Source organism: Ammospiza caudacuta, chromosome 5 (genome assembly GCF_027887145.1).
Source record: "Ammospiza caudacuta isolate bAmmCau1 chromosome 5, bAmmCau1.pri, whole genome shotgun sequence".
In the NCBI taxonomy this organism is placed as follows: Eukaryota; Metazoa; Chordata; class Aves; order Passeriformes; family Passerellidae; genus Ammospiza; species Ammospiza caudacuta.
Genome location: NC_080597.1, coordinates 52,836,985 through 52,851,586, shown reverse-complemented (window position 1 = coordinate 52,851,586; position 14,602 = coordinate 52,836,985). Strand labels below are relative to the sequence as shown.

General features: G+C 38.6%; 1 protein-coding gene across 3 annotated transcripts in view; it reads right to left on the bottom strand.

The window, feature by feature from the left end:
• Nucleotides 1–12,751, bottom strand: part of MDFIC (MyoD family inhibitor domain containing) — a 52,560-nt gene extending 39,809 nt beyond the window's left edge. Inside the window, exons 1-2 of one of the 3 annotated variants that reach the window (XM_058804636.1) lie at nt 12,655–12,751; nt 10,502–10,657 (exon numbers count right to left, since the gene is read on the bottom strand). In XM_058804636.1, the coding sequence (XP_058660619.1) occupies nt 10,502–10,592 (91 nt within the window). In that variant the 5' untranslated portion in view covers nt 10,593–10,657; nt 12,655–12,751. Of the gene's footprint in view, nt 1–10,501; nt 10,658–10,898; nt 10,934–11,070; nt 11,146–12,654 lie in introns of those variants that run through there. The other 2 variants (XM_058804638.1, XM_058804639.1) reach the window with 2 other exon arrangements.
• Between the last annotated feature and the right edge of the window lie 1,851 nt (nt 12,752–14,602).

Here is a 14,602-nt window from a genome sequence, read left to right as displayed (position 1 = left end):
GCCAGTTATCACAAGGAGACCAGAATTTCCTCAAACCAAGGCAAGTGACAGTTTTCATCTTCACTGTCAATGCTTTAATAATCAAATCCACACAGACAAATCTTTCTGTTCTTGATTGTTCCAGGTTTTTCCTACTGGCATTCAAGGAAATATCTCTAAATCTGGATTTACTTTGTTCATTATTCACAGCAACAGATAATCAGTTTATATTACTCAGTCAAGGGATATGTAAAACACTAAATATTTTCATAATATGTATTTTTTTCAGTATATTTACATCATTTAATATTTACAATAAACCTAGATGAGCAACTACTGAAAAGTCTGTTAACTCTATTTATTTGTTTCAAAAAAATACATTTATAAAACCTGTATTACACTTTCATATACTGTATCCTCTAGTAAAGCAATTATTCCAGTCCTGAGACACAGAAAAATCACTTTTTGCTACTGTGACATAGTAAAGGTTAGTTTCTTATGTAACCCACAGTTCTTTGATTTTAAATCCTAACTTTCTGCCTTTGTTATCCACCCTATTAAACTGAGGCACTGGACATCACTCAAAATAATATATGCCATCTTGTGTGTATAGTAGCATATGCCTTCAAGCACTGCTGCTCCCCTTCTATCAATTTCCACCTCTGAAATGTCTGACCTAGCTAACTCGGTGCTACTTTGCTCTCAGTCCTCCCTCCCACCAACAACTTGTCAGTATTTGCTCAAGCTCATCCTGAGAGGAACTACTTGGTGTAGTTATTGAAATGAATGGGAAGATATTGACTTCAATGAGTTTTGCTCCTTTCCCTCATGACTTAATCTTACCTAGATACTCATCCTATTAACATTAAAAATCAAAAAAAAAAAAAAACCGAAACAACAACAAAAAACCCAAACCAACCAACCAACCAAAACCCCTAAACCAAAACAACAACACAAAATGGAGTTTTTCCACCCCTTTGACAGACATCAGATACAAATTATTTCTGCCTGGTATCTATCAAATACAAAATAACTGTATTGAAAATTTAGCTGTATGAGGATTTAACCTGTGCAGTTAAGTATTATGTGCAAATATGTTTCAAAAGTGTTTGAAAAGTGTTCTGGAATAGACTGAATAAAAATAAGTAGTGTCTTGACAGAGCTAGTGTAAAAGCACTCTGCTTTCAACAAATACTAAGCTTAAATGAGCTATTTTATGAGATTTTGCTCTTAAATTACTTGACTACATTGATGGCATCAAAATTACAATATGTACCCAGCAGTGCTAGTACAGACCCAGAGAGTAGCTGTATACAATGCTCTCATATAGGATATGACTTTGCAGAACCCTATTATTTCATGTAGTAAACAATGAATGGCTATAAGGAAACAATAATGTTAATATTATGGGGCCCTTAGTGCTATAGATTACATTTTTATCTAAGAAATCTGAAGGAGTGCAGAATACAATCAGTCATCATTATTCATATGAATTTATTTTTCATCCCTCTTCTTGTTTTCACTATTGTTTCTCTTTTCTCTTTCTCATTGTCTAGGCTGTATGTGTATTTTTCATGTGCACTTTTATTGTCCTAGCTGGATATAGTAAATGGCCTGTCAAGACCATGTAAACAATAGTAGAAGTTAACAAGAAAAAAGAAGCACCATTAAAAAGTTAAACAGAAACGATATTGCAATTGAGCAGCAAACAATTTTGCTAGAAAGTTCAAAACAATTAACATTAATTTGATCTACTGAATTCACATGAAGACTTCCCTGTAAATGCACATAACAGAAACCTACTGCTGTTTGGTATCTTACTTGGCACTCCAGAATTACCCACTGGAGCAGCTCATCCTGATAGATGCTGCTCTGTGGTGTGCCCAGCTCACCCTGGGCAGCAGCAGCTAAGGACCATGCAGCCCCTCCTCCCTTGCCCAGCCCCCAGCAGGACAAGGGGAGAGAACAGAAAGACCCAAGGGAAGAAACTTGTGTCTCAAGATACAGTTTAATAAGTGAAGAAAAGAGGAAGGAAAAGTAAAAGAGGAGATGCAGAGGCAATCATTCACCATCTCCCACAAGAAGTAGACCAATGCCCAAACTAGTCTCTAAGCAATGGCTACCTACCCTAAAACCTCCTCCCCTGTTTTTATTGCTGAGCATGACATTCTATGGAGTTGAATAGCCCTCTTGTCAATCTGGGCCAGCTGCCTGGATCGTGTCCCCTCCCAGTCCCAGGCCTATCTGCAGTCTAGTCACTGGAGAGAAAGGTGGGAAAAGAGAAAACCTTGACTGATGCTCAGCAATAGCCAACCCACTGGTGTGCTATCAACCTTGCTTGAGTCACTGATCCCAAACACAGCACCACAGGGGTTACTATGAAGAAAATTAACCCCATCACACCCAGACTTAGTTCAATAGGGCTTTAGAAATAATAGACCTTATGATCTCTTTTAGATATTTGAGCATTTTTTCATAAATCGCTTCTGGTGAATCACACTACTGAAAACAGGCGCACACTGGTGTCTTGATTCAGTTGCTTTTTCTTGAATATGTACCATGTCTCAGTTTTTGTACAAAGGAATTTATTACTTATTCCCTTATAACAAACAGTTGAAAATGGGATCATATTTTCTTTTTTTAAATATTAGAGGTGCCACTACAACATACCAACTACAACAAATCACACATGAAGACAGCCTCAAGACTATTCCTGTCTTTTGTCGATTCCATTACTTTTATGTTAGGTACCTAAGAATTTTCACAACAGTAGTTTATGAAGAATCAACACAAAGACCTTACTCTGACAGAAATACTAATGACTGGATCTGGTCATAGAAAAGCATGACTTTTTTTTCCACTGCATCTTCAAGTAAGTTTGTAACACTTTTCTGTTTCAATCAAGTTTACCCTTAAGAATTCTTTCTGTAAGACTTCCTTAGTATTTTAGTTTCTGCTTCCTTTAGCACACCCTTCCACTCTCATGTGGCTAACCTCCAATACTGACAGCCAAGAAAAAAAAGAGATGCTCTTCTTAACAGTTCAAAAAATGGAAAGAAAAGACTCATTATGTTCTGAGTCTGGCAGAGCTGAAGTATAAATCCAATCTCTCTTCAAAACCACAGTAAGTTACTCTAGGTCATGTCACAAAAGCAACACAGACTTCTTACCTACCACAGTTCAGCCCCAAACCAGCAACCTGTGTGGCTCTGTACTTCCCCTAAACTAACAGCAGTGCCAGGGCTGAAAAGCTTCTAGTCAAAAGCCCCAGAGAGTGACACCCACACAGAACACCCTGTGATTTATTCTGAAGGTAAGCATGGGCAGAAACTCTGCTTGCCCAGGGACTAATGCAAGTTGAAGATTTAAATAGTAAGAGATATGACATGCTCGCTAAGTATAGAGTTGAGATGGCTAAAAGCCAAATCATACCTATGTTACAGACAACTGGTAAGCCACTTAATGAAAAAAATTAAAATTTTAATCACATCTCAAAGTTACTGCCTCATTAAATAAGCGAATAAACTGAATTACTGCTTTTTCTCTCTGGAATTACTTAAATACATATAAATAATTTCTATAGTACATACATTCATTTTACCATAATTTTGTTATATTTCTTTTTAAATTACATAGAAATACACATATTCCATAGAATAGAAATCTGTTTTCACCTTTAAGACTACTTTAATATTGATTGTTAACTTTTGTTCTAGTTTGGAGAATGCCTCTGGTTACACACACTCCTTTGCAACATGACAAATACATTCTGCAACACTCCACCAACTGAATAATGTCAGTAGTCTAGATTAGCAACAACACTGCTATTACAACACCCCCATCAAAAAGTAAACTTAATTAATAGTCAGCTGTCAAGAAAGACCCATGTATATTAGGCAAAACAGGTATATAGGGCAATCTCCCTGGATTCCTTCCAATTCTGCATCCTATGCCTTTGGAAAGTTGTTGGAACATATGTCAAACTGATTCCTGAAAAATTCCTAGACAATCCCAGTGAATAATCTCTCTTTTCAGAGCTACATTTGTGTATCTTGCTCTGCATTGTAAATTATATTAAGTGAAGATGAAATTAATACACAAAACTGATAGAAAAAGATAGGTAATGGATGTGTATTTGCAAGATAGAGCTCAAAAAGCTCAAGTCTGGCAAACAACCAACTTTTCTTTTTTAAGGGTTTGTCTATTGATACATTCACATAGCAGCTGCCCTCAAGAGCCACATCACATCTTCTTGTTCAGAAATGGGTCTCTGTGATTTAACACATGTGCTATCATGTATCATGAAGCATACAACATACACAAAACAAAAATGGAAACAAGTGTCCCCATTAGGTGCATGTCCTCAGAGTTTGACTGGCAGCTGATTTCTGTTCATTAGATGACACATAACCTTATATACTGACTCAGCCATCTCTTCCAAGAATGTGAATCATTAGAGTGCATGACCAGCAAAATGACAAACTGGACTTGAGAAACAGGTTTAGAGTTTGTCTATAAAATTTAGGAGCTTGCATATAAAATGAATTTAATGAATACTGCTGCAACAACCAAAGCCTTTGCCACTATGACATTCATTTTCTGTTCACCAGCAAGGTGGTGGACTGCTCCAAACAGCATGTAAAGAAAAAAACAACTGTTGGGAGAAGTTTCTGGAAACCTGAGTGCATCATTCTCATCAAGGAGAGAGAAATAAGAAAAATGGACTGGCCCAGTGATCACTGATCTCCAAAAATGCAATCACAAATGGTGGTCCAACAGTTTTGTTCTGTGGGGGCGAAGGAAAGATTTGGAAGCAAAATTACTTAGGCACCTAAAAGTTATTAACAAAGTTACTTAGGCACCTAAAGCTGACCTAGTTGTTGGGATGAACCATCAGAAGGCCTGAGTGTTTCCTACAACAAGTAGATGCAGATTTAAAAATAAATGTGCCAGGTTCGAATTATCCCAAATGAAATTTTGTCCTTCAAAGGAAAGAGCAATTACAAAAGAAAATCAATTGCCACAAAACATAAACACAAACACATAAGTAGATCTGTGAGAAATAAAAAAAGTCAAAGAATGTTCCCAAAAGGAAATGTAACAATCAGTTCTCTGTCTACAATTGTTGGGAGGGATTGAAGAGCATGTGGCAAACACTGCATTTTGAACACTTCCTTTGTTCATTAATAACCTTGCTGGCAAGGAACCACTAAGGATGCTACTTCCTACTGAAAGTTCCACTGTTCACAACAATAGCACAAAGAAACCCTGATAAAATCACATTTCACAGTGTAATCATTAACAGTAACATCTACCATCTACTTCATGAAATGCCTAAAACTTTTAGGCATCTTATATAACAAATAAATTCAATAGTTGGTGTAACAGAATACCTATTCCAGCATTTACCTGAAACAATTTCATTTCATTAATGACATCTAACTAATACTGATAATCCATGACTTATGGAGTTGGAAGCCTCCAATTAGATGTTTGTTTTAAAACTTAAAAAGAAAAAACTTATTCGCATTAATTTAAGTTCAGTGGTTTTCACTTAAGTATCTCGTTGTAACTTTCAACGGCTCCAGAAGTGCCACAGAAAAAAATAGCTTCTCAAAAATTAGAGCAATTTAACTGAGCAATTTTTTTGAAAACTCTTACACAGGATTTTCCAGGTGCAAACTATGGAATAACTATGAAAGCACTAGAAGTTTGACAGCCATGAACAAATTTGAGTCACGATAAATTAAAAATGGACAGCAATGTGCAAATAGGTATTCTGCATTATTTTAAAGTGTTCAAAAGGTCAGATATATAAGTGAAGCCTTTTCACAAATAATCATACTAATTATACAGTCAGTTATGCACGTGTGTCATTCATCCAAAGAAGTTTCACATGTATACAAAACCAGTTTCATGCAAGTGCTAAGCAATACTTGGCAGCTATGGCTGTACTAGCAATGGCCAATAAAACTGGGCCTGTACAGTGAAAGAGTTAACTTTAAGAATATTCCATGTAATACATGTTCCAGGGGCTTTCTACTTTGAACTAGTTCTCAGATATAATCTTAAAGATTCAAGGCTTACTAGTGGCTGGAGTGTATTAGGCACATTCCTGCAGCTTTCACATTATTTTGAGCAAAAGGAATCCCATCCAGGTCACTCCCTAGGATCACTCCACAATGCAAATCAAAGTAGAGGTGAACAGATTTACTTCAAAACTGCATGGCTGATCCAAATAAAAAAAAGTAGGATAACACACTCATTGCTGAATGTTACTTACTAGGGAAAAAAAAAAAAAAGAAAAAAAAAAGAAAAGCAAAGAAGTGTTTAAAGCAAAGAGAAATCTAACTTCTGAGAGCCCAGAGCTGAATTTAAGGAGAATTACTGTGATATAAAATAAACCTGTGATGTAAGATGGAACAAAAATATTTCAAACTTGATACAAGGCCTTTACAGTCAACTCTATGAAATACAAGTGTATCACACCCATGAGGGCATGAATCACTTGACTGGAACGGTATGCACGTGAAACTGAAAGCAGACATATGCTTTCATGACAAACTAAAGTCAGACATCTATTTACCAAAGTTTTAGATATTTTAGTCAGCAATATTAAATAAATGCCTCAGTACTGGCACATAGCAATGAAACAAATCAATACAGATTCTCCCAGCTCTTGTCAGATAGCAAGAGGGAGTGAAATTATAGAGGAAATAGTTGGTAAGTTTGAGCAATCTGAGTACACTGGTTAACCGTTAAAATAAAAATATATTACTCATAACACTGAGGCATTGCTGGTAAAGTGGAATAATTGTTGTGATAGCAATCACTGTTGCCTCGAGAACATCCAAACATCCCCTGCATTAAGTCTTTTGTCACCCAATCTCATGTAGCCATCAGATTCCTTTCGTGTTCCTCATCATGAAAACAGTTAAGCACTGAAAACATGAAGATTAGAATCACATTCTTGAAGAGGAGTACTTTGTACATATTCTAAATGGAAGTATTAGTTGCTGCATATGGTTTCTTGAGATACCAAATCAGAGCTGCATCTCCATCCAGCAACAGTGAGATGATTTGCACCAGAGAGAACAGTCACTTATAGAATCTAATTCTTGATATTTCTACTCAATTTCTCCATCCTCCCCACCCCATTAAAATAAAAAGTTCTAGTGAATTCCCATCATCTAAAGGTTTACTATAGTGAAATTATCAGTCTCAAGTTTGTAATAAGTTGTTAGTTATTGGTTTTATTTTCTTTTTTAATTGAGAAAGCTAAATATTATTCCTTCGTTATTCTAGCTTATAGTTACCGAAAAGCAAAGACAAAAGCATTCCAAATAATCTATAGATGATAGCCCTGAATTTCTCTCTTGTTTATTTCTCTCATGGTTTATTCAAATGCAGAGGATTAAAAACAAAAAAAATCATACCCATAGTCCAGGCAATAATCACACCGTAATTTTGAATATATGAAACATTTTCCTTAACACATAGAGTCCAATGGTCATGAATTGCAACATTCCTTCCTCAGGGACATTATTTTGATACCTATGAGTTGAGAAATACCTGATCACAATCAAATTGAAGTGGTCTGATCAGAGACATGGCACTATTCACTGACTACATCACACAAGTAGATGCAATCATAATTTAGTTCCAAGGTCCATGAGTAAGGGAAGAAAGAAGGCATCACTAGGATCTTGAACAAGGGTGCACAAGCACAGCTACACTTTTGGAAGGATGTGGCAGAAATTAACATGTTTGCAGAAATTACATTAAACCTTCCACACTACAGTCTCTCTTAGAGCAGCAGACCACACTGACATAGATAATGTTTTAAGGACTGAAGTTGAATTTTGACATTGCCACAAAAGAAGATGCCATGATTTCATTTGCTCTCTCTCACAGCCCACTAATTGTGGATGGGTGGCATTCAGAGTCTCACCAATATTTATGCATTTATTGAAAAATGAACTAACAAGGAAGAACAGTGACAGGGGATATGTTGAGAGAGCATAATGGTTAAACTATCACAGAAAAATTCTTTTAAATTGTGAAAGCCAGAGCATACCACATCTGTAGGCCAAATTGCACCTCAACCCAGTTTTCACCATGTCCACAACTGATGAATATTCCTGCATACTGCCTAAGCTTTATTAAGTTTGCCTGGTCCTTAATTATGTTGTGGGATAGCTATTTTTGAATATTCAAAATTCAACTGAAGTTTCTTTTCCTTTCTTCACCATCTGAATGTATATATGATAGCAAGCAAAAGGAACCCTTTGTACATCTGGATTTCTTGAAGATACCTCACAGAACTACACAAGAGGAAAAGTTTGTTCCCAGGACAAGGTGTCTATATCAGTTAAACATATATAAAGCACATTAAAGTATGCTGTTACAAATGAGAAATTCCTTCTCATTAGAATGCACTTAATACTTTATTATACATACAAGATAAGCCATCTTTTCCTGATTAGGGAATCTTTAATTCTAAGTCAACCCAGATTTCAAATATCTCACTGTAAATATATGAAGTAATTTATAGGTCAATAATATGAATTTCAATCAAAGCTTTTAAAATTATCACCAAATTCTAGAGAAGTCAGTGTAATTTTGGATGTCCTGGGGACAGAATAGAAGGACAGGGGCTGTTGAAAGTCCCAGACATACTATCTTAGTTTTTCAGCCCTGGAATATCTGAATTACCTTACTCTGTAACCACACACCACAAAGCTGACAACAGAAATGCTGGAATATTGACTGGAAATGTTATGAACTCACCTTTTCCTCTTTCCACCCCCACTTCCCCAACAAACTTAGACTAGAAAAAAGCAACAAATATCCACATTAAAAATCCATATTATCCTTAAATATAAGTTCATTAGAATAAAAATAATGTATTTGAATGCAGAATTCTGCTTTGTCTTTATGTGAACTCTACATAAGCTTTAAAATTGAGCATGTGCCTCGATAGGTGTGGCCAGTGAACAAACCATAATCATAATGCTTATTTGTACCTTACTGATCCCTCAGAAAGCTGGGAGGTTTAATTGTGTCATTTAGATTTTCTGCACATTACTTGTCAGGGACAGATCAGTATTTGTTCTCTTACTTTTCATTTAAAAAAGCATGTATTTACAATCATACATAGGACTTTCACTTCACAGTAAACACTATGTTTGAAGTGGTACTGTGAGAATGAGACCACTTCCATGCTAGTTAGTTCACTGACTTACCACTTCAGTAACTTTGATGTATGGCCTACATGCAGAATTTGACCAGTGTGGCTGGTTGACCACATGGCAAATAAAAACAACACATTGAAAAGAAACATATATCACAGGTACTGATGCTTCTGGCAAAAATGTGATTCTAGAAGTTCAGTTCTGCATGCTTGATCTTCTACAATTAATCTCTTTTATTATTATTTTTTACTGTTTAGAAGTTATGAGTCATTCTCTAGCACAAAAAAAAACCCAAAACCCATCCAACAATAAGATAAGTATAAGCCAACTTGCAAAGCCCCCTTGCAAAACATTTTTCACTTAGCTACAGATACTTTCTGGTTTCTGAAACAAGTCTTCAGCTCTGATTACACATAGCTATTGATTTTCTTAGTTACAAAAAAAGACTGCACTTTTAATCCACAGTTGCACAACTGTATTACCAGGCTGTGCTCCAGTTAACCAGTTATGAATAAAGTTACAGTTCTTGAACAAGATTATTTGTCTGTTTTTCAGAGACTTTTTAAACTCCTGTCAGAATTCTGGAAAATTGTAGCTGTAAATAAATAAACAAAGAAAAGTCTCATCTTCACAGACCAGGACTTGACAGGCAAGCATGCTTCCCAATTTTGAGGATAACCTAAAATATACTTTGTCAAACTTCTCTACATCAAGATGATCAGAGTATCAGTGTAATTTGTTCAAAAGCAAATAAGACATAAATAATTTAAGATGAACATACTTTTAAATAACCTTTTGAACAGCTGATATGAAACAAGTTATATTCTCAGAGACTGATTTTAGCTGCAGCATCACAGAGTAATCTAAGAAAAACACAGCAAAGTGACTTCCAACCTGAACAAGGCTCTCACTATTGGATCTAACTTCCATAATTTACTTCAAGACCTGGAAGGCCAGCTTTACGGGAAAGAATTTCTAAACACAAACACAAAGGTGAGAAAAACAAAAGCGATATTTAAGGAGCAATATCTGCCTCTGAATGACTGCAGTTTTTCAAGTACTGAAAATCAGGGCTGAGAGCAGCAATTTTTTTCCTTTTTTTTTTTTTTTTGGTTAATTTTTTCATGGGAATTTTTTTTTTTTTTTGGTTAATTTTTTCTTGGGAATTTTGGGTTAAAACACTAAAATGGTGAAGCGAAAGTGCTCCAGAGATACACTACATATGGGAGGGGCAAAAAAAGAGGGGTTAAAACCCACTAGTCAAATCAGTAAATGTATCATTCAAATACAACGCGCAACAATTACGGAGAAACTTTAAAGCAACTTACCTCGAGGGAGAGAGATCAAAGAGCTGTTTTCAGTCGGAGCTTGCTCTGGCCCTCCAGGCCCCGGAGGAAGAGGTTCTCTCACTTGGGACATCTGCCAGCTCTCTCGCCAAGTAACAGAGAGCCTGCACCCCTCTCCAACAAAACTAACACGCGACCCTGAAGGAACAAGCAAATGAAAGGACTCGTTAATGTATTTTACGCAGAAAACTCACGGCTCGGGGCGAGGGACCGAAGAGGGACAGTAGGGAAGCGGCGGGAACTTTCCGGCGCGGCGGCGGGCGCGCCCCCCGCCCCCTGCAGCGAGCACCCGCGGGGCCAGGGGCGGGAGCGGCCCTGAAGGTGCCCGGGGGGGGCCCGGCGGCCGCGGCGGAGCCGGCCGGCAGCGCGGCGCGCCTACCTCCGCATTTCCTCCGCTCCGCCCGGCCCTGCGCCGCGCCCCGGCCGCGGGAGCTCCGCGCCGCTCCCGCCCCGCCGCCGCCCGGCCCGGCCCGGCAGCCGCCTCCTCCGCGCCGCCCGCCCCGCGGCCGCGGGCCTTCCCCCGTGAGTGGCGCGCACAGCCTGGCACTCACACCCGCTGTCCCACCGCCGCCGCAGTCACTCCTTCTCCATCATTTCCGGACAATGAAGCAGCCCGCTCCGGCTGGCGGCGGCTGCGGCTCGGGGCGGCGGTTGTGCAGCTCCCGCCGCCCGCCGCCAGCGACGGGCCCGGGGGCTGGGCTGGGCTGAGCGGGGCCGGCCGGCCGCGGGGCGCCGCGCTGGCCCCGGCCGGGCCCCCAGCCATGGAAATTCCCCCAGGAGACCGTAACCCGTCAGACAGAAGTAGGCAAGAAGGGAAAAAAAGCCCCAGGAGAATGTGAAAGGGAGGCTTTCGAGGCCGGGCAGGGCGTGCAGCTCGGCGCTGGCAGCGGCGCTGGTTCCCGGGCTGGCCGCCGTGCCGCGGATCGCCCGCCACCGGCTGCGCCTCGGAGCGCGGAGCGGCACGTGCGGCACCGCGGGCCCCGCAGCCTCCGGCGGGCCCTGCTGCGCGTACCGCCCTTCTGCCCCTGCCCCGACTGGCATCGTGCACAGATATCCATTGAAGGGGCTTCACAGCGGGCACACACAAATACTCAACACGAGGAATAGAACAAGCAGTTTTCAAAAGTAGAACCCTTAAGTGCAAACTACTTCCTCTGCTACCGGCTGCCAAGTAGTATTACCGGGATTTTCTCCATATGGGAAATAACACTTCTTTCCCATGCCACAGTGTGATGTGATCATCAGTGTTATGCCCTGTTCTTGCCCACAGCCTAGGGTACTGCGATTATTGCTCACACATGTGCTGGTGTCTATACATGCTTTGCCTTGCTTATGGGAACACAGTATGTCACCTTTTTCAATCAAGTGTGTCCAGGTTTAAAATGTATTTTCCTCAAAATTTACAAGCAGATTATCTTATTATGGTTTAGTAAATATGCTAGGTTTACTGTTATGTCTCATGCCAGTGAGATATCTAAATATATTTTTTAAGAAACAAAAGTAGGAATATAAAATATACAAGTTATAGACTGTCAGCATCCTAACATGAGAGACTATATCTGATAGAGATATTTATTTTGATATCACACATGTTAAGCAATATGCTCAGTTTTTAAACGTTAACTTCTTAAAGTTTAGCCTTTCCCTGACATGCTTGCAAAACAACCGGGATGAAGTGTAAATACCTGACTAGGAGCCAGTTCTATGTGAACTCCACACCCTTCAGAGCTAACTCTTATTTCAGAAGTCATCAGTAATTTTGCACCACTCTACAGCTTTATTTTTGTCATTGTTGGTGCAGAAGAGAAGTGTGATGAAAGGTGCACATGCTTTCCTCTGAAAAATACTATAATTTTTTAGTATTTCAGTAACCTAAGGTGTTTTTTTGGTGCAGCATAGTTTTTCTTTAAACATTTATATAACGAATGGGGGAGAAAAAAGATGTTTTATGTAGAAAAGAAGCTGTGTGAAAAAAATTCATTTGGGGCCAACAAAGCTATTATTTTACTATGTAATAATAATGTTGGTGTCTATATCTACACTTTTCATCTATGCAAACATTGCATAACTTTCCACATTCCCCTCCTTGCTGTCCTGGGGGCAGAGTGATCAAAACATAAGGTAGAATGACTTACCTCAAACTCCCAAGAGAGTCAGTAGGAGAAGAAAGGTTATGACTCACTCTCAACATACAAGCTTGTGTTTTTCTCTCTGAAACTGGAAACATAGAGGAGAGCTGTGGGACGAGCAATAATTTAGCCAACCACACCCTGCTTCCAAAATATTTCATTGGATAATAAATGCCTATGGAGAGCTGATACCACCCAGGGTTGGTATTTCGGTGGGTTTTTTTAACCTTATCTGTGAAACCCACATGGTAAACTCCCATGACGTTCAGTTTATCTTCTTTAAAAAGGTGATGGGTAGAGGTCACCCTGACAAGGTTCAGTTGTAGAGTTTAAAGCTCTAACTAAGTGAATTTACAGGATCTTCAGCAGACAGTACAACAGATGCAGTCGGAGGCAGTCTTAAACAAAATCCGATTAAGAAAAGGTAAGATAATTCAATACACAAAAAGCACAATGCACTGAAATTGTACATTAAAAATATTATGCAATAGGCAGCACATTGCATACCAAAGGCTGTGATTTTAAGAAGATGGGTCCAGATGTGGTTCCTGTTAATGAGATACCACAGATAGGCAAAGCTCATTGGTACTTCCTGTACAGCGTACTTATAACAAATGCACAGCAAATCTCAAATATTTGTTGGATTACTTTCCTGTAAAATACATATCATTGTAAAATATTGTTGACAATTCTCAGGAAGTGGGCAGTTCAGATCCTAACACCATCAGCCTTTCAAGCAGGCTACAAATCTGAGGTATACTGTATCTTACTATAGCAACCAAGTTACTGGCTGTTGCACAAATGTATTCTGATATAGTCTGATTACTAAACAATAAAATTCAGGTCTTGTAGACAATTGATGGCAAATCTTAGGATTGATGTAAAGAGAAATTCAAAAGCCTTGTAAATAGAAAATAAATAGTTTGTAGGCAAGCTAACATTTCATGAAAGGAAAAAAAAAAACCACCAAAAAAAACACCCTGACCTAAACAAACAAACAAAAAAACCACCAGAAAAACAAAAAAAAAAAAAAAAACCACAAAACCACACCTGGCAAAAAAAACCCCCACACTACCATCACCATGGAAAACACAGTCCAAGTATCTTCCCCTATTATAAAGATTCTTTAAAATACACTTCTGTTAAAAGTGCACTAAATGTACAATATAATCCCATGTTTTCAGGATGGTTAACAAAATTGTTAATCAACTGTTCCTAGACTGAGCTCCAACACAATCCATACAAAAGATATTACCTGCAGTCAAAATAGACTTGTCCCTGAACAGAATAAATTGTTCCAGAAAGATGCAAGTTGTTTATTTAAAGTAAGCCCACAACATTCCAAAATAAACAGCTGCAGAGGTTGTTTACTCACATTATTAAAAATTCAAGCTATATTTTGAGTTTGAATTTTCCAAGGCAAACTTTTAGTGTTTGTGGGTTTTTGGATTTTAAATAGTTTGTGTTGGAGGAAGTAGCGGGTGGCAGAGACGCCCATCTCAGAAATGCTGTAGGAAAATTGTACATAACTCTTCAGATAAAAAATGTGGTCAATAACAATTACTTAGGGATCAATGAAGGTCTAGGTACTCAAATTTTCCCTCCATCCTAACACTACCCTTTCCTTCCCCAAGGCTGTTCTTTAACTGATGCTCATTTCCTTCTGTCAGGAGGAACCGAAGACATTTTGCTTCCCTTTTAACACCCTTAAATAGTTCTGAATAATGGGCAATAATATTATTGAATCTTTTTGTGATTGATTGCTTGTACCTCGGTACTTGTGAGTTCAAGTTATTCTTCTGCTATGCCTGAGAACATGATTTTCAACATTGTAATATGTAATTTTAACATGTGTGTATTATTCTAAACTTCACCAGTTTTTTCAGTATTAGGATCATGGCAGGATCTCTGTCCTAAATATTTTATAGTGGAGCAGTGCTGAAATGGAAAGACA